Source organism: Somniosus microcephalus, chromosome 17 (assembly GCF_052327205.1).
Source record: "Somniosus microcephalus isolate GS21.2 chromosome 17, FLI_Smic_1.0, whole genome shotgun sequence".
In the NCBI taxonomy this organism is placed as follows: domain Eukaryota; kingdom Metazoa; phylum Chordata; class Chondrichthyes; order Squaliformes; family Somniosidae; genus Somniosus; species Somniosus microcephalus.
In genome coordinates this window covers 3,179,190-3,200,465 of record NC_141003.1, presented here as the reverse complement: position 1 = coordinate 3,200,465, position 21,276 = coordinate 3,179,190, and the positions used below count along the sequence as shown (strand labels likewise).

Here is a 21,276-nt window from a genome sequence, read left to right as displayed (position 1 = left end):
GAGCACAGGAGTGATGCATGATCTACAGGAAGGATAGGGAAACTGGTAGAGGGGGAGGAGTAGCCTTAGTGATTAAGGATGAAATTACTTCAATCATAAGGGAGTATATAATGAGAGGTAAGCAGGTAGTGGAGATTCTATGGGTAGAATCAAGAAATAGAAAAGGATTTAAGACTGTAGTGGGAGTTGTGTATTGGCCCCTGGTAGCAGCTATGAAGTGGTAGAATGTATAAATGCAGAGATTAGACAAGCATGTAGCAAAGGCAGAGTGGTTTTAATGGGGGATTTTAACGTTCATATAGATTAGGATAAGCCGAAGAGCACCTGTCAGAAAGGTAGTGGTTCTTGCGTGCTTTCAGTATAGTTTTCGGCAACAATATGTCCCAGAAGCAACAAGGGGGCAGTCCATATTAGATTTAGTAATGATTAATTAGCCAGATTTAGTGAACAACTTAACTGTGCGTGAACATTTATCTAATAGCGATCATAATATAATCGAGTTCAACATAATATTTGAAAGGGACAATCGTGAAACAGCTACTAAGATTCTCGATTTTAGTAATGCTGACTTCAATGGGATGACACAGAGACAGTCTACAGTAAACTGGGCAACCCTGTTAATGGGTAAAACGACAGAAGATCAGTGGGAGATGTTCAAAACAGAATTGAATGTGATACAGAACCAGTTTATACCCCTGAGGGGCAAGGGCTCTGCTTACCAACAGAAACAGCCATGGACGATAAAAGAGGTGAGGGGCAGCTTAATACTGAAGAAAAAACATACATCAATGCAAAAAACAGCACAGATCCTGGCGAATGGGAAAGATACAAAGAGTAACAAAAGGTGACAAAACAGAGAGCATGAGCTACACAAAGGGAGTATGAAAAGAAACTTGATCGGGATATCAAAATCAACACAAAAAACATTTACAATTATATTAGGAAAAAGAGGGGAGTCAGGAGCAATGTGGGCCCCTTAAAAACTGAAAGCGGTGATATTGTCAATGATAATGGGGAAATGGCGGACATGTTGAATAATTACTTTGTGTCCAAGGAGACTAATGCTGAATCGGGGACGGGGGCTCAGCAAAATTAACGTAAGCAAAATAACAGTAATGAAGAAAATAATGGCAGTGAAGAGTGACAAATCCCCAGGACCAGATGGTTTCCATCCTAGGGTTTAAAGAAGTCGGTGAGAACATTGCAGATGCCCAAACGATAATCTTCCAAAGTTCTCTTGATTCAGGAACCGTTCCTTTAGTTTGGAAAATTGCACGTCACTCTGCTATTTAAAAGAAAGAAAGACTTTCATTTCTATAGTGTCTTTCACAACCTCAGGACGTCTCAAAGCGCTTTACAGCCAATTAAGTACTTTTGAAGTGTAATCACTGTTGTAATGTAGAAAACGTGGCAGCCTATTTGCGCACAGCAAGCTCCCACAAACAGCAAGGTGATAATGTCCAGATAATCTGTTTTTTGTGATGTTGATTGAGGGATAAATATTGGCCAAGTCACCGGGGCTAACTCCCCTGCTGTCCCACGAAATAGTGCCATGGGATCTTTTACGTCCACCTGAGAGAGCAGATGGGGGCCTCGGTTTTAACGTCTCATTCGAAAGACGGGACCTCAGACAGTGCAGCACTCCCTCAATACTGCACTGGAGTGCAGGCCGAGATTTTTGTGCTGAAGTCTCTGGAATGGGACTGTGAATCCACAACCTTCCGACTCAGAAGTGAGAGTGCTACTGACTGAGCCACAGCTGACACTGAAAGAAAGGAGAGAGAGGGAAACCAGGGAATTATAGACCAGTTAGCAGAACATCTGTTGTCAGGAAATTACTAGAGTCTATAATTAAAGATAGAGTGACTGAACACCTGGAAAATTGTCAGCTGATTGGAGAGAGCCAGCATGGATTTGTAAAGGGTAGGTCATGCCTGCTGAAGCCGACTGATTTTTTTGAAGAGGTGACTACAGTAGTGGACAGTGAATGTCTATGGATGTTATCTACCTGGACCTCCAGAAGGCATTTGATAAAGTCCCTCATAAGAGACTGTTCAGTAAAGTAGATGCCCATGGAATAACAACAGAAAATGCTGGAAAAACTCAGCAGGCCAGGCAACATCCGTGGAGAGAAATTAGAGTCGACGTTTCGGGTCAAACCCTTTTTCAAAACTGGAAAGGAAATGAAATAGATCGAAGGCAGGGCTGGGAGAGAACAAGAGAAGTGAAGAGACATTAAGAGGTATTCAAAACGAGACGAGATGGTGATAGGACAGTGGAGACAAAAGACGGCTCCAGATTAGGTGTGAAATGTGCTGGCAGAATGGGAGACAGCTGCCATGTGGGAGAGAGGGAAAAAAGGGGTGGGGGGGAAAGGGCCAAAACAAAGGGGTGGATAAAATATAAGCAAAAATGTAATAGGGGCCGAGGTAATGGTCTGAAATTGTTGAACTCGATGTTGAGTCCGGGAGGCTGTAAAGTGCCTAATCGGAAGATGAGGTGCTGTTCCTCGAGTTTACGTTGAGCTTCCATGGAACAATGCAAGAGGCCGAGTACAGTGAGGTCTGAGTGGGAGTGGGGCGGTGAATTAAAGTGACAGGTGACTGGAAGCTCGGGGTCCCCCTTACGGACTGAACGGAGGTGTTCCGCAAAGCGGAATTGGGAAGCCCATGGAATTGGCTGAGCGGCAGCAGAGAGGATGGATAATGGGGAGGTACTTGAACTGTGTTGGGGCTTCAGCTATTCACCATCTTTAATAATGACTCAGGTGCTAGGATAGAAAGCCAGATATCCCAATTTACCGATGATACAAAGATAGGCGGCATTGTAGGCAGTGTATATGAAAACATTAAATTACAAACAGATATTGAGAGATTAAGTGAATGGGCAAAACTGTGGCAAATGGATTTCAATGTAGGCAGCGCAGATTTACTAGAATGGCTCCAAGGGTTAAATTATGAGGAGCGATTACACAAACTAGGGCTGTGTTCCCTGGAATTTAGAAGATTAAGGGGTGATCTGTTCGAAGTTTTCAAGATATTAAGGGGAACAGATAGGGTAGAGAGAGAGAAACTATTTCCGCTGGTTGGGGAGTCTGGGACTGGGGGGCAGAGTCTAAAAATTAGAGCCAGACCTTTCAGGAGTGAAGTTAGGAAACACTTCGACACACACAGGGTGGTGGAAGTTTGGAACTCTCTTCCGCAAACATCAGTTGATGCTCGATCAATTGTTAATTTTAAATCTGAGATTGATGGATTTTTGATAACCAAAGGTATTAAGGGGTATGGGCCAAAGGCGGGAGTTAGGTCACATTCAGCGATGATCTCACTGAATGATGGAACGGGCTGAGGGGCGAAGAGACCTACTCCTGTTTAGGTATGGAGCTCGCATGAGCTGAAGAGGATGGAAGATGCTCTGCCGGCCAGCAGGGCATTGGAACAGTCGAGAGGTCAGAGTTAACGTCTCCGGTCGATGACCCTTCGTCACAGCTGTAAAAAGTGCTTATCAACTTTTTCCATTCTGACGAAGGGTCATCGACCTGAAACGTTAACTCTCTTTCTCTCTCCACAGATACTGCCTGACCCGCTGAGTGTTCCCAACATCTTCTGTTTTTATTTCAGATTTCCAGCATCCGCAGTATTTGCTCTTGTATTGGAATAGTCGAGGCAAGAGCAGACAAAAATCTGAACCTAACTCAGTACATCACTCAGCACCGATCCCTAGGACACTGCACTCAGTACATCACCCAGCACCGATCCCTGGGACACTCCACTCAGTACATCACCCAGCACCGATCCCTGGGACACTCCACTCAGTACATCACCCAGCACCGATCCCTAGGACACTGCACTCAGTACATCACCCAGCACCGATCCCTGGGACACCCCACTCAGTACATCACCCAGCACCGATCCCTGGGACACTCCACTCAGTACATCTCCCAGCACCGATCCCTGGGACACTGCACTCAGTACATCACCCAGCACCGATCCCTGGGACACCCCACTCAGTACATCTCCCAGCACCGATCCCTGGGACACTCCACTCAGTACATCACCCAGCACCGATCCCTGGGACACTCCACTCAGTACATCACCCAGCACCGATCCCTGGGACACCCCACTCAGTACATCACCCAGCACCGATCCCTGGGACACTCCACTCAGTACATCACCCAGCACCGATCCCTGGGACACTCCACTCAGTACATCACCCAGCACCGATCCCTGGGACACTCCACTCAGTACATCACCCAGCACCGATCCCTGGGACACTCCACTCAGTACATCACCCAGCACCGATCCCTGGGACACTCCACTCAGTACATCACCCAGCACCGATCCCTGGGACACTCCACTCAGTACATCTCCCAGCACCGATCCCTGGGACACTCCACTCAGTACATCACCCAGCACTGATCCCTGGGACACCCCACTCAGTACATCACCCAGCACCGATCCCTGGGACACTCCACTCAGTACATCACCCAGCACCGATCCCTGGGACACTCCACTCAGTACATCACCCAGCACCGATCCCTGGGACACCACTCAGCACATCACCCAGCACCGATCCCTGGGACACTGCACTCAGTACATCACCCAGCACCGATCCCTGGGACACTCCACTCAGTACATCACCCAGCACCGATCCCTGGGACACTCCACTCAGTACATCACCCAGCACCGATCCCTGGGACACTCCACTCAGTACATCACCCAGCACCGATCCCTGGGACACCACTCAGTACATCACCCAGCACCGATCCCTGGGACACCACTCAGCACATCACCCAGCACCGATCCCTGGGACACTCCACTCAGTACATCACCCAGCACCGATCCCTGGGACACTCCACTCAGTACATCACCCAGCACCGATCCCTGGGACACTCCACTCAGTACATCACCCAGCACCGATCCCTGGGACACTCCACTCAGTACATCACCCAGCACCGATCCCTGGGACACTCCACTCAGTACATCACCCAGCACCGATCCCTGGGACACCCCACTCAGTACATCACCCAACACCGATCCCTGGGACACCACTCAGTACATCACCCAGCACTGATCCCTGGGACACTCACTCAGTACATCACCCAGCACCGATCCCTGGGACACTCCACTCAGTACATCACCCAGCACCGATCCCTGGGACACTCCACTCAGTACATCACCCAGCACCGATCCCCGGGACACTCCACTCAGTACATCACCCAGCACCGATCCCAGGGACACTCCACTCAGTACATCACCCAGCACCGATCCCTGGGACACTCCACTCAGTACATCACCCAGCACTGATCCCTGGGACACTCCACTCAGTACATCACCCAGCACCGATCCCTGGGACACTCCACTCAGTACATCACCCAGCACCGATCCCTGGGACACTCCACTCAGTACATCTCCCAGCACTGATCCCTGGGACACTCCACTCAGTACATCACCCAGCACCGATCCCCGGGACACTCCACTCAGTACATCACCCAGCACCGATCCCAGGGACACTCCACTCAGTACATCACCCAGCACCGATCCCTGGGACACTCCACTCAGTACATCACCCAGCACCGATCCCTGGGACACTCCACTCAGTACATCACCCAGCACCGATCCCTGGGACACTCCACTCAGTACATCACCCAGCACCGATCCCTGGGACACTCCACTCAGTACATCACCCAGCACCGATCCTTGGGACACCACTCAGTACATCACCCAGCACCGATCCCTGGGACACTCCACTCAATACATCACCCAGCACCGATCCCTGGGACACTCCACTCAGTACATCACCCAGCACCGATCCCCGGGACACTCCACTCAGTACATCACCCAGCACTGATCCCTGGGACACTCCACTCAGTACATCACCCAGCACTGATCCCTGGGACACTCCACTCAGTACATCCCCCAGCACCGATCCCTCGGACACTCCACTCAGTACATCACCCAGCACCGATCCCTGGGACACTCCACTCAGTACATCACCCAGCACCGATCCCTGGGACACTCCACTCAGTACATCACCCAGCACCGATCCCTGGGACACTCCACTCAGTACATCACCCAGCACCGATCCCCGGGACACTCCACTCAGTACATCACCCAGCACCGATCCCTGGGACACTCCACTCAGTACATCACCCAGCACCGATCCCCGGGACACTCCACTCAGTACATCACCCAGCACCGATCCCTGGGACACTCCACTCAGTACATCACCCAGCACCGATCCCCGGGACACTCCACTCAGTACATCACCCAGCACCGATCCCAGGGACACTCCACTCAGTACATCACCCAGCACCGATCCCTGGGACACTCCACTCAGTACATCACCCAGCACCGATCCCTGGGACACTCCACTCAGTACATCACCCAGCACCGATCCCTGGGACACTCCACTCAGTACATCACCCAGCACCGATCCCTGGGACACTCCACTCAGTACATCACCCAGCACCGATCCCCGGGACACTCCACTCAGTACATCACCCAGCACCGATCCCCGGGACACCCCACTCAGTACATCACCCAGCACCGATCCCCGGGACACTCCACTCAGTACATCACCCAGCACCGATCCCTGGGACACTCCACTCAGTACATCACCCAGCACTGATCCCTGGGACACTCCACTCAGTACATCTCCCAGCACCGATCCCTGGGACACTCCACTCAGTACATCACCCAGCACCGATCCCTGGGACACTCCACTCAGTACATCACCCAGCACCGATCCCTGGGACACTCCACTCAGTACATCTCCCAGCACCGATCCCTGGGACACTCCACTCAGTACATCTCCCAGCACCGATCCCTGGGACACTCCACTCAGTACATCACCCAGCACTGATCCCTGGGACACTCCACTCAGTACATCACCCAGCACCGATCCCCGGGACACTCCACTCAGTACATCTCCCAGCACCGATCCCTGGGACACCACTCAGTACATCACCCAGCACCGATCCCTGGGACACCACTCAGTACATCACCCAGCACCGATCCCTGGGACACTCCACTCAGTACATCACCCAGCACCGATCCCTGGGACACCACTCAGTACATCACCCAGCACCGATCCCCGGGACACTCCACTCAGTACATCACCCAGCACCGATCCCTGGGACACTCCACTCAGTACATCACCCAGCACCGATCCCCGGGACACTCCACTCAGTACATCACCCAGCACCGATCCCTGGGACACTCCACTCAGTACATCACCCAGCACCGATCCCTGGGACACTCCACTCAGTACATCACCCAGCACCGATCCCTGGGACACTCCACTCAGTACATCACCCAGCACCGATCCCTGGGACACTCCACTCAGTACATCACCCAGCACCGATCCCTGGGACACCACTCAGCACATCACCCAGCACCGATCCCCTGGACACCCCACTCAGTACATCACCCAGCACCGATCCCTGGGACACTCCACTCAGTACATCACCCAGCACCGATCCCTGGGACACTCCACTCAGTACATCTCCCAGCACCGATCCCTGGGACACTCCACTCAGTACATCACCCAGCACTGATCCCTGGGACACTCCACTCAGTACATCACCCAGCACCGATCCCCGGGACACTCCACTCAGTACATCACCCAGCACCGATCCCTGGGACACTCCACTCAGTACATCACCCAGCACCGATCCCCGGGACACTCCACTCAGTACATCACCCAGCACCGATCCCTGGGACACTCCACTCAGTACATCACCCAGCACCGATCCCTGGGACACTCCACTCAGTACATCACCCAGCACTGATCCCTGGGACACTCCACTCAGTACATCACCCAGCACTGATCCCTGGGACACTCCACTCAGTACATCCCCCAGCACCGATCCCTCGGACACTCCACTCAGTACATCTACCAGCACCGATCCCTGGGACACTCCACTCAGTACATCACCCAGCACCGATCCCTGGGACACTCCACTCAGTACATCACCCAGCACCGATCCCTGGGACACTCCACTCAGTACATCACCCAGCACTGATCCCTGGGACACTCCACTCAGTACATCTCCCAGCACCGATCCCTGGGACACTCCACTCAGTACATCACCCAGCACTGATCCCTGGGACACTCCACTCAGTACATCACCCAGCACCGATCCCTGGGACACTCCACTCAGTACATCTCCCAGCACCGATCCCTGGGACACTCCACTCAGTACATCACCCAGCACTGATCCCTGGGACACTCCACTCAGTACATCACCCAGCACCGATCCCTGGGACACTCCACTCAGTACATCACCCAGCACTGATCCCTGGGACACTCCACTCAGTACATCACCCAGCACCGATCCCCGGGACACTCCACTCAGTACATCACCCAGCAACGATCCCTGGGACACTCCACTCAATACATCACCCAGCACCGATCCCTGGGACACTCCACTCAGTACATCACCCAGCACCGATCCCTGGGACACTCCACTCAGTACATCACCCAGCACCGATCCCTGGGACACTCCACTCAGTACATCACCCAGCACCGATCCCTGGGACACTCCACTCAGTACATCACCCAGCACCGATCCCTGGGACACTCCACTCAGTACATCTCCCAGCACCGATCCCTGGGACACTCCACTCAGTACATCACCCAGCACCGATCCCTGGGACACTCCACTCAGTACATCACCCAGCACCGATCCCTGGGACACCCCACTCGGTACATCACCCAGCACCGATCCCTGGGACACTCCACTCGGTACATCACCCAGCACCGATCCCTGGGACACCCCACTCAGTACATCACCCAGCACCGATCCCTGGGACACCCCACTCAGTACATCACCCAGCACCGATCCCTGGGACACTCCACTCAGTACATCTCCCAGCACCGATCCCTGGGACACTCCACTCAGTACATCTCCCAGCACTGATCCCTGGGACACTCCACTCAGTACATCACCCAGCACCGATCCCTGGGACACTCCACTCAGTACATCACCCAGCACCGATCCCTGGGACACTCCACTCAGTACATCACTCAGCACCGATCCCTGGGACACCCCACTCAGTACATCACCCAGCACCGATCCCTGGGACACTCCACTCAGTACATCACCCAGCACCGATCCCTGGGACACTCCACTCAGTACATCACCCAGCACCGATCCCTGGGACACTCCACTCAGTACATCACCCAGCACCGATCCCTGGGACACTCCACTCAATACATCACCCAGCACCGATCTCTGGGACACTCCACTCAGTACATCTCCCAGCACCGATCCCTGGGACACTCCACTCAATACATCACCCAGCACCGATCCCTGGGACACTCCACTCAGTACATCTCCCAGCACCGATCCCTGGGACACTCCACTCAGTACATCACCCAGCACCGATCTCTGGGACACTCCACTCAGTACATCTCCCAGCACCGATCCCTGGGACACTCCACTCAGTACATCACCCAGCACTGATCCCTGGGACACTCCACTCAGTACATCACCCAGCACCGATCCCTGGGACACTCCACTCAGTACATCACCCAGCACCGATCCCTGGGACACTCCACTCAGGACATCACCCAGCACCGATCCCTGGGACACTCCACTCAGTACATCACCCAGCACCGATCCCTGGGACACTCCACTCAGTACATCACCCAGCACTGATCCCTGGGACACTCCACTCAGTACATCACCCAGCACCGATCCCTGGGACACTCCACTCAGTACATCACCCAGCACCGATCCCAGCGAGACTCCACTCAGTACATCACTGAAATAAAGAATAGATTTGCCTTTCTAATCTAGGCTTTATTAACTTAAAAATCCAGTAGCACATCTTCAACACCCAGTCCCAACTAAAGGCTGGAAAGAACTGAATTTAAGATGGCCACCACAAATCACATGACATCAACTACCAATGAGATTACAGCATATATCCCAAGGCAGGAAACAAACAACCAATCACAATACTTCTTACTAAACATAAAGAATAATCACCACATTCACCCCTCCTTTTAAAATGTACTGCAACCTAAATAACCTTTACAATTTATAATTAATTATTTACAACTAAAACTATGCACAGACAAAATAAAACTATTCAACATGGCACAATACTAAGTGAGCAACAACAAATAGTAACATTGCACATAAGTATTAAGTATCTCTCAACTAAAACAATATAATATATTTCAACAATTTTAAAACATTACAATCAATTTAAAAGTCCATTTTCAATCGGTCGACCGGATATCTTGTTCGTGTCGACCTTCTTAACCTTGGTGAAATTCCTTGCCCTCCCACACCAGGAGACACAGAAGTATCTTCTGCAGGAAGGCTATCCATATCCCGATTTTCAACGGTTTCCGGATTAGAAATCCCATCAGGAGGTAAACTGGGACGGTCATGAACATCCATCGAGGGCTGACTAATAGAAGTATAATTATCTGCAGTCGGATTGGAAATATTCGTAGTATCTGTAACAGCATCCACATTATCTGAATCATGACTATTGTTAATATCCTCAGAAGAGGGCTGGCCACCACAAGGAGCCAAGTCTTTAATTGAAACGGTACTTTCTTTCCCATCTTGGAATCGAATATGAGCATATTGGGAATTTGCCTCCAACAGCTCCACCTCCTCCACTAAAGGATCATATTTTGACAATCTAACATGGCGTCGAAGCAGCACAGGTCCCTGCATAGTAAGCCATGAAGGTACCGAATATCCCGTAGTAGATCTCCGCGGATAGTTAAAGAGCCTTTCATGGGGGGTCACATTAGTAGCCGTTGAAAGCAATGATCTAATGGAATGCAGGGCATCAGGCAGTACCATTTCCCACTGTGTATTCTTAAGGTTCCGGGATGTCAAAGCCAACATAACTGCCTTCCAGATCACCCCATTGTATCGTTCGCACTGTCCATTACCCTGGGGATTATACGGGGTAGTTCTGCTAGTAGAAATTCCCCGACTCTGAAGGTATTCCTTCAACTGGGAAGACATAAAAGAACTTCCCTGATCCGAATGGATATACGCAGGCATCCCAAAGATGACAAAAAGTTGAGTCAGACATTTGATAACTGTAGCAGCTGATACATCTGCGCAAGGAAAAGCAAAAGGGAACCTTGAAAACTCATCCACAACAGTAAATATATATCGGTTTTGAGTAGTTGAAGGAAGAGGCCCCTTGAAATCGACGCTCAAACGTTCAAAAGGAGAAGTAGCCTTTATAAGATGAGCTCGTTGAGGCTTAAAGAAATTCGGTTTACACCGAGCACAGATAGAACATGATGAAGTCATCCGCTTGACGTCTTCAACTGAAAAGGGCAAATTCTTACTGCGTACGAAGTGTATCATCCTCGTAACCCCAGGATGGCATAAGGCATTGTGAAGATTAATAAGCGTATCTCCATGAATCACAGAACAATAAGCCCTCGACAGCGCATCAGCAGCAACATTATCCTTCCCCGGACGATAAACTATATCAAAATGGTAACATGCCAACTCAATCCTCCACCTCATTATTTTATCATTCTTAATCTTTCCAAAATGTTTGACATCAAACATAAAGGACACAGACTTTTGATCAGTTACCAACGTAAAATGTCGCCCCGATAAATAATGTCTCCATTTACGCAGTGCTTCTACTATTGCATACGCCTCTTTCTCTATTGAAGAATGCCTTTTTTCACTATTGTTCAAGGTACGTGAGAAAAAGGCCACAGGTCTTCCATTTTGGTTCAGAGTAGCTCCAACTGCAAAATCAGAAGCGTCCGTCTCAATCACAAAAGGAACCTGCTCATCAATAGAATGCACAACTGCTCCAAGGATATCCTTTTTAAAATTATCAAAACACGTCCTGGCCTCCCATGATAGAGGATATGTCGTAACCTGAATAAGAGGCCGGATCTTCTGTGAAAAATTTGCAATCCAATTAGAATAGTAAGAAAACAGTCCAACAACTCGTTGCAAAGCCTTAGAATTAGTAGGACAAGGTAAATCAATCAATGGTCGCAGACGTTCTGGGTCTGGTTTAATCTTGTTTCCCGAGATAATGTACCCCAGTAGATTTACCTCAGTGGTCGAAAAGGTACACTTCTCTTTATTGAAAGTTAAACCAACTTTTTCCGCAGCTTGAAGGAATCTTTCTAAATTAGAATTATGCTCCACCCTTGATTTGCCACACACCGTGATGTTATCTAAATATGAAAAGGTGTCAGAGAGAGAGTTATCACTTATAAAAGCATCCATTGCCCGTTGAAAACAAGCAACACCATTAGTAACACCAAATGGTATTCGGCAAAACTGATACAGCTTTCCACCAGCCTCAAAGGCCGTATATGGTTGATCCTTCTTAACAATAGGAATCTGATGATAAGCACTCTTTAGGTCAATAGTGCTAAAAACCTAATACTGAGATACTTTATTGATAAGCTCATCAATCTTAGGCAAAGGGTACGCATCTAATTGAGTATACCTATTAATAGTTTGGGAATAGTCTATCACCATTCGTTTCTTATGTCTCTCGTTAGTCGTGACAACTACCTGTGCCCGCCAAGGCGAACAACTAGGTTCAATGATTCCTTCCAATAAGAGACGTTGAACTTCAGAATTAAGAAATTCTCTATCCTGACTGCTATACCTTCTTGACTTGGTAGCAATTGGCTTACAATCCGGCATCAAATTGGAAAAAGGTGATAATGGAGAAATGGATAAAGAGGTTAATCCACAAATAGATAAAGGTGGCTTAGTCCCTCCAAATGAAAGACTGAGACTCTCGTGTAACTGAAGCACATCATGACCAATCAAAATATCCGCACAGAGATTAGGCAAAACAGATAGGCGTATATCAGTATACGTATTACCTAGAAGAATCAATTTCACAAGGCAACAACCAGCTACTTGTGAAGTGAGAGTCGTCTGAGCCATACACACCTGATAGGAAACAGGCGAAATTTTCAAATGCTTCCCCTTTGCAAACTGAACACTTATAAAACTCTCGGTACTGCCCGTATCTATAAGGGCCTTCACTTCCAACCCATTAACTTGGGCCGTAACTATAGCTTTGTTTAGGCCATGAGCAAATGCAGCAGAAATTGATGCAATAAACGCTCTATCTAAAGGCTGAATAGTCACAGAGGAGGTAATTGAACCTGATGATTTACACACACGTGCGTAATGACCTCTCTTGCCGCATTTACTACACACAGCCTCCCGAGCAGGACACTTCAGACGAGGGTGCCGGACGTTCCCACAAAAATAACACTTCTGAATCCTAGAGGCAACAGCCGCTGAAGTAGAAACTGTTTCAGAATCTAGTAAACCACTCCTATTAAGTCCACATAATTCCTTTTCATCCGGAATTGCCGAAACCACAGTCACAGGCTGATTAAAAAGAGCATAAGAATCCGAACTTCTCTGAGCCACATCCAATGTAGAAGCTTGCTCAAAAGCACTCTTAAGATCCAAAGTCATATTTTCTAACAACCGCTGACGAATTGATCTAGACAGTAATCCATTAATAAAAGCATCCCGTACCGATTCTTCCTTATATTCTTCAGCCGTCACGGCCTTATAATTACAGTTAACACTAAGGCACCGAAGTGCTTGTAAATAAGTATCCAAAGATTCTCCCACCTGCTGCCTACGGGCATAGAAGGTGACGTGCAAATACCTCATTCTTTGGTTTAACAAAAATCTTTTCCAATGTAGAAATAGCCACTTCGTAAGTTTTACAGTCCAAAATATACTTATATACATCCGGAGCAATATAGTTGATCAGCATATTCAGCTTATTTAGAGACTCTTGATCCAACACGCCCAAAAAGTTTTTAAATGTACAATACCAATGTTTCCATTTATCATCCACTCCTGCAGAATTAGGGTCAGCATTGAATCGTTCTGGTTGAAGATATCGCTCCATTCTGACATAAAGTTAATAAATTGAAATAAAGAATAGATTTGCCTTTCTAATCTAGGCTTTATTAACTTAAAAATCCGGTAGCACATCTTCAACACCCAGTCCCAACTAAAGGCTGGAAAGAACTGAATTTAAGATGGCCACCACAAATCACATGACATCAACTGCCAATGAGATTACAGCATATATCCCAAGGCAGGAAACAAACAACCAATCACAATACTTGTTACGAAACATAAAGAATAATCACCACAATCACCCAGCACCGATCCCTGGGACACTCCACTCAGTACATCACCCAGCACCGATCCCTGGGACACTCCACTCAGTACATCACCCAGCACCGATCCCTGGGACACTCCACTCAGTACATCACCCAGCACCGATCCCCGGGACACTCCACTCAGTACATCACCCAGCACCGATCCCTGGGACACCACTCAGTACATCACCCAGCACCGATCCCTGGGACACTCCACTCAGTACATCACCCAGCACCGATCCCCGGGACACTCCACTCAGTACATCACCCAGCACCGATCCCTGGGACACTCCACTCAGTACATCACCCAGCACTGATCCCTGGGACACTCCACTCAGTACATCACCCAGCACCGATCCCTGGGACACTCCACTCAGTACATCACCCAGCACCGATCCCCGGGACACTCCACTCAGTACATCACCCAGCACCGATCCCTGGGACACTCCACTCAGTACATCACCCAGCACCGATCCCTGGGACACTCCACTCAGTACATCACCCAGCACCGATCCCCGGGACACTCCACTCAGTACATCACCCAGCACCGATCCCTGGGACACCACTCAGTACATCACCCAGCACCGATCCCTGGGACACTCCACTCAGTACATCACCCAGCACCGATCCCTGGGACACTCCACTCAGTACATCACCCAGCACCGATCCCTGGGACACTCCACTCAGTACATCACCCAGCACTGATCCCTGGGACACTCCACTCAGTACATCACCCAGCACTGATCCCTGGGACACTCCACTCAGTACATCACCCAGCACCGATCCCCGGGACACTCCACTCAGTACATCACCCAGCACCGATCCCCGGGACACTCCACTCAGTACATCACCCAGCACCGATCCCTGGGACACTCCACTCAGTACATCACCCAGCACCGATCCCCGGGACACTCCACTCAGTACATCACCCAGCACCGATCCCTGGGACACTCCACTCAGTACATCACCCAGCACCGATCCCTGGGACACTCCACTCAGTACATCACCCAGCACCGATCCCTGGGACACTCCACTCAGTACATCACCCAGCACTGATCCCTGGGACACTCCACTCAGTACATCACCCAGCACCGATCCCCGGGACACTCCACTCAGTACATCACCCAGCACCGATCCCTGGGACACCCCACTCAGTACATCACCCAGCACCGATCCCTGGGACACTCCACTCAGTACATCACTCAGCACCGATCCCTGGGACACTCCACTCAGTACATCACCCAGCACCGATCCCTGGGACACTCCACTCAGTACATCACCCAGCACTGATCCCTGGGACACTCCACTCAGTACATCACCCAGCACTGATCCCTGGGACACTCCACTCAGTACATCACCCAGCCCCGATCCCTGGGACACCCCACTCAGTACATCACCCAGCACCGATCCCCTGGACACCCCACTCAGTACATCACCCAGCACCGATCCCTGGGACACTCCACTCAGTACATCACCCAGCACCGATCCCTGGGACACCCCACTCAGTACATCACTCAGCACCGATCCCTGGGACACTCCACTCAGTACATCACCCAGCACTGATCCCTGGGACACTCCACTCAGTACATCACCCAGCACCGATCCCTGGGACACTGCACTCAGTACATCACCCATCACCGATCCCTGGGACACTCCACTCAGTACATCTACCAGCACCGATCCCTGGGACACTCCACTCAGTACATCTCCCAGCACCGATCCCTGGGACTCGGAGACGTTGTCTGTCAATTTGTCCCGGTACTGAAATAATTGTGGTAGTTACCGATTCATTAGCAGTGGATGAGACTCACCAATCGCCTGCCTCAGATCCTCACACAAGCTGATGTGAGGAAACTGCAGCATTTGACGCCATTTCTTGCTCTTCCCCTTCCTCTTCCCACCGCCACCTGCACAGGACAGAGAAAGGTTGTGTGACCCAAGCATAGCGCTCCATCAGCCCACCCTGGAGACCCCCAGAACAACAGGAAACCACCCAGAGTGTCCCCCAGATCTCGTTCCTATCCCTGTCCCCCTGCTCCCCGTCCCTCTCCTTGTCCCCGTCCCCGTCTGTCCCCCTATCTCTCTGTCCCCCTGTCCCTCTCTCCCTCTGTCCCCCTCTCCCTCTGTCCCCGTCCCCACGTCCCTCTGTCCCCGTCCCCCTGTCCCCGTCTCTCTGTCCCCGTCTCTCTGTCCCCGTCTCTCTGTCCCTCTGTCCCCCATCCCCCGTCCCCCATCCCCTGTCCCCCGTCCCCGTCCCCCTGTCTCCATCCCCCTGTCTCCGTCCCCCTGTCTCCGTCCCCCTGTCCCCATCCCTCTCTCCCCCTGTCCCCCTGGCTCTCTGTCCCCCTGTCCCCGTCCCCCTGTCCCCGTCCCTCCCTCTCTCCCTCTCTCCCCTTGTCCCTCTGTCCCCGTCTCTCTGTCCCCCTGTCACTCTGTCCCCCTCCCCCGTCCCTCTGTCCCCCCGTCCCTCTGTCCCCGTGCATCTGTCCCCCTGTCCCTCGTCCCCGTCCCCCTGTCCCTCGTCCCCCTGTCCCTCGTCCCCGTCCCTCTGTGCCCGTCCCCGTCCCCCTGTCCCCCGTCGCCTCTGTCCCCCTGTCTCTCTGTCCCCGTCCCTCTGTCCCCGTCCCTCTGTCCCCGTCTCTCCGTCCCCGTCTCCGTCCCCCTGTCTCTGTCTCCCTGTCCCCGTCTCTCTGTCCCCCTGTCCCCGTCTCCCTGTCCCCCGTCCCTCTGTCTCCCTGTCCCCGTCTCCCTGTCCCCCGTCCCTCTGTCTCCCTGTCCCTCTGTCTCCCTGTCCCCGTCTCCCTGTCCCCCGTCCCTCTGTCTCCCTGTCCCTCTGTCTCCCTGTCCCCGTCCCTCTGTCTCCCTGTCCCTCTGTCTCCCTGTCCCTCTGTCTCCCTGTCCCTCTGTCTCCCTGTCCCCGTCTCCCTGTCTCCCTGTCCCCGTCTCCCTGTCCCCCGTCCCTCTGTCTCCCCGTCCCTCTGTCTCCCTGTCCCTCTGTCTCCCTGTCCCTCTGTCTCCCTGTCCCTCTGTCTCCCTGTCCCCGTCTCCGTCTCCCTGTCTCCCTGTCCCCGTCTCCCTGTCCCCCGTCCCTCTGTCTCCCTGTCCCCGTCTCCCTGTCCCCCGTCCCTCTGTCTCCCTGTCCCTCTGTCTCCCTGTCCCCGTCCCTCTGTCTCCCTGTCCCTCTGTCTCCCTGTCCCCGTCCCTCTGTCTCCCTGTCCCTCTGTCTCCCTGTCTCCCTGTCCCTCTGTCTCCCTGTCCCCCTGTCCCTCTGTCTCCCTGTCCCCCGTCCCTCTGTCTCCCTGTCTCCCTGTCCCCGTCTCCCTGTCCCCCGTCCCTCTGTCTCCCTGTCCCCGTCCCCCGTCCCTCTGTCTCCCTGTCCCTCTGTCTCCCTGTCCCCCGTCCCTCTGTCTCCCTGTCTCCCTGTCCCTCTGTCTCCCTGTCCCCCTGTCTCCGTCTCCCTGTCCCCCTGTCTCCCTGTCCCCGTCTCCCGTCCCCCTGTCCCCGTCCCCCGTCCCTCTGTCCCCCTGTCCCCCGTCCCTCTGTCTCCCTGTCCCCGTCTCCCTGTCCCCCGTCCCTCTGTCTCCCTGTCCCCGTCCCCCGTCCCTCTGTCTCCCTGTCCCTCTGTCTCCCTGTCCCCGTCCCCCGTCCCTCTGTCTCCCGTCCCTCTGTCTCCCTGTCTCCCTGTCCCTCTGTCTCCCTGTCCCTCTGTCTCCCTGTCCCCCGTCTCCCTGTCCCTCTGTCTCCGTCTCCCGTCCCTCTGTCTCCCTGTCCCTCTGTCTCCCGTCCCTCTGTCTCCCTGTCCCTCTGTCCCCGTCCCTCTGCCTCCCTGTCCCTCTGTCTCCCTGTCCCCCGTCTCCCCGTCTCCCTGTCCCTCTGTCTCCCTGTCCCTCTGTCTCCCTGTCCCTCTGTCTCCCTGTCCCTCTGTCTCCCTGTCCCTCTGTCTCCCTGTCCCTCTGTCTCCCTGTCCCTCTGTCTCCCTGTCCCCCGTCTCCCTGTCCCTCTGTCTCCCTGTCTCCCGTCCCTCTGTCTCCCTGTCCCTCTGTCCCCGTCCCCCGTCCCTCTGTCTCCCTGTCCCTCTGTCTCCCTGTCCCTCTGTCTCCCTGTCCCTCTGTCTCCCTGTCCCTCTGTCTCCCTGTCCCTCTGTCTCCCTGTCCCTCTGTCTCCCTGTCCCTCTGTCTCCCTGTCCCTCTGTCTCCCTGTCCCTCTGTCTCCCTGTCCCTCTGTCTCCCTGTCCCTCTGTCTCCCTGTCCCTCTGTCTCCCTGTCCCTCTGTCTCCCTGTCCCTCTGTCCCCCCGTCTCCCTGTCCCCGTCCCTCTGTCTCCCTGTCCCCTCTGTCTCCCTGTCCCCGTCCCCCTGTCCCTCTGTCCCTCTGTCTCCCTGTCTCCCGTCCCTCTGTCTCCCTGTCTCCCGTCCCTCTGTCTCCCGTCCCTCTGTCTCCCTGTCCCTCTGTCCCCGTCCCTCTGTCTCCCTGTCCCTCTGTCCCCCTGTCTCTCTGTCCCCCTGTCTCTCTGTCCCCCTGTCTCTCTGTCCCCGTCTCTCTGTCCCCCTGTCTCTCTGTCCCCCTGTCCCTCTGTCTCCCTGTCCCTCTGTCTCCCTGTCCCTCTGTCCCTCTGTCTCCCTGTCCCCCGTCCCTCTGTCCCCCCGTCTCTCTGTCTCTCTGTCTCCCTGTCCCTCTGTCTCCCTGTCCCTCTGTCCCTCTGTCTCCCTGTCCCCCGTCCCTCTGTCCCCCTGTCTCTCTGTCTCTCTGTCCCTCTGTCTCCCTGTCCCTCTGTCTCCCTGTCTCTCTGTCCCTCTGTCTCCCTGTCCCTCTGTCTCCCTGTCCCTCTGTCCCCCCATCTCCCCGTCCCCGTCCCTCTGTCTCCCTGTCCCCTCTGTCTCCCTGTCCCCCGTCCCTCTGTCTCCCTGTCCCTCTGTCTCCCTGTCCCCCTGTCTCCGTCCCTCTGTCTCCCTGTCCCCGTCTCCCTGTCTCCGTCTCCCTGTCTCCCGTCCCTCTGTCTCCCTGTCCCTCTGTCCCCGTCTCCCTGTCCCCCGTCCCTCTGTCTCTCTGTCCCTCTGTCTCCCTGTCTCCCTGTCTCCCTGTCCCTCTGTCTCCCTGTCTCCCTGTCCCCCGTCCCTCTGTCTCCCTGTCCCTCTGTCCCCCCGTCTCCCTGTCCCCGCTGTCTCTCTGTCCCCCGTCCCTCTGTCTCCCTGTCCCTCTGTCTCCCTGTCCCCGTCTCCCTGTCCCCGTCTCCCTGTCCCCGTCTCCCTGTCCCCGTCTCCCTGTCCCCGTCTCCCGTCCCTCTGTCTCCCTGTCCCTCTGTCCCCGTCTCCCTGTCCCCCGTCCCTCTGTCTCTCTGTCTCTCTGTCCCTCTGTCTCCCTGTCCCTCTGTCTCGCTGTCTCCCTGTCCCCCGTCCCTCTGTCTCCCTGTCCCTCTGTCTCCCTGTCCCTCTGTCTCCCTGTCCCCGTCCCTCTGTCTCCCTGTCCCTCTGTCTCCCTGTCCCTCTGTCTCCCTGTCCCTCTGTCTCCCTGTCCCTCTGTCTCCCTGTCCCTCTGTCTCCCTGTCCCTCTGTCTCCCTGTCCCTCTGTCTCCCTGTCCCTCTGTCTCCCTGTCCCTCTGTCTCCCTGTCCCTCTGTCTCCCTGTCCCTCTGTCTCCCTGTCCCTCTGTCTCCCTGTCCCTCTGTCTCCCTGTCCCTCTGTCTCCCTGTCCCTCTGTCTCCCTGTCCCTCTGTCTCCCTGTCCCTCTGTCTCCCTGTCCCTCTGTCTCCCTGTCCCTCTGTCTCCCTGTCCCTCTGTCTCCCTGTCCCCCGTCCCTCTGTCTCCCGTCCCTCTGTCTCCCTGTCCCCGTCCCTCTGTCTCCCTGTCCCCCGTCCCTCTGTCCCCCTGTCTCTCTGTCCCCGTCTCTCTGTCCCCGTCTCTCTGTCTCCCTGTCCCTCTGTCTCCCTGTCCCTCTGTCCCCCTGTCCCCCTGTCCCCCTGTCCCCGTCCCTCTGTCTCCCTGTCCCCTCTGTCTCCCTGTCCCCCGTCCCTCTGTCTCCCTGTCCCTCTGTCCCCCCGTCTCCCTGTCCCCATCCCTCTGTCTCCCTGTCCCCTCTGTCTCCCTGTCCCCCGTCCCTCTGTCTCCCTGTCCCCCGTCCCTCTGTCTCCCTGTCCCTCTGTCTCCCTGTCTCCCTGTCCCCCTGTCTCCCTGTCCCTCTGTCTCCCTGTCCCTCTGTCTCCCTGTCCCTCTGTCTCCCTGTCCCTCTGTCTCCCTGTCCCTCTGTCTCCCTGTCCCTCTGTCTCCCTGTCCCTCTGTCTCCCTGTCCCTCTGTCTCCCTGTCCCTCTGTCTCCCTGTCCCCCGTCCCTCTGTCTCCCGTCCCTCTGTGTCCCCGTCTCCCTGTCCCCGTCTCCCTGTCCCCGTCCCTCTGTCTCCCTGTCCCCCGTCCCTCTGTCCCCGTCTCCCTGTCTCTCTGTCTCCCTGTCCCTCTGTCTCCCTGTCCCTCTGTCCCCCCGTCTCCCTGTCCCCCTGTCCCCGTCCCTCTGTCTCCCTGTCCCCTCTGTCTCCCTGTCCCCCGTCCCTCTGTCTCCCTGTCCCTCTGTCCCCCCGTCTCCCTGTCCCCGTCCCTCTGTCTCCCTGTCCCCTCTGTCTCCCTGTCCCCCGTCCCTCTGTCTCCCTGTCCCCTCTGTCTCCCTGTCCCCCGTCCCTCTGTCTCCCTGTCCCTCTGTCTCCCTGTCTCCCTGTCCCTCTGTCTCCCTGTCCCTCTGTCTCCCTGTCTCCCGTCCCTCTGTCTCCCTGTCTCCCGTCCCTCTGTCTCCCTGTCCCTCTGTCCCCGTCCCTCTGTCTCCCTGTCTCTCTGTCCCCCTGTCTCTCTGTCCCCCTGTCTCTCTGTCCCCCTGTCTCTCTGTCCCCCTGTCCCTCTGTCTCCCTGTCCCTCGGTCTCCCTGTCCCTCTGTCCCTCTGTCCCTCTGTCCCCCTGTCTCTCTGTCCCCCTGTCTCTCTGTCCCCCTGTCTCTCTGTCCCCCTGTCCCTCTGTCCCTCTGTCCCCCCGTCTCCCTGTCCCCGTCCCTCTGTCTCCCTGTCCCCTCTGTCTCCCTGTCCCCCGTCCCTCTGTCTCCCTGTCCCCTCTGTCTCCCTGTC

General features: G+C 54.1%; 1 protein-coding gene across 1 annotated transcript in view; it reads right to left on the bottom strand.

Annotated features, from left to right (window-relative positions):
• LOC147105449 (G protein-coupled receptor kinase 6-like) overlaps positions 1 to 16,083 on the bottom strand; it is a 134,478-nt gene extending 118,395 nt beyond the window's left edge. The window contains exon 1 of the mRNA XM_086010905.1: positions 15,993 to 16,083. Within this exon, the coding sequence (XP_085867031.1) occupies positions 15,993 to 16,044 (52 nt within the window). The 5' untranslated portion in view covers positions 16,045 to 16,083. The remainder of the gene's footprint in view (positions 1 to 15,992) is intronic.
• Positions 16,084 to 21,276: the final 5,193 nt, after the last annotated feature.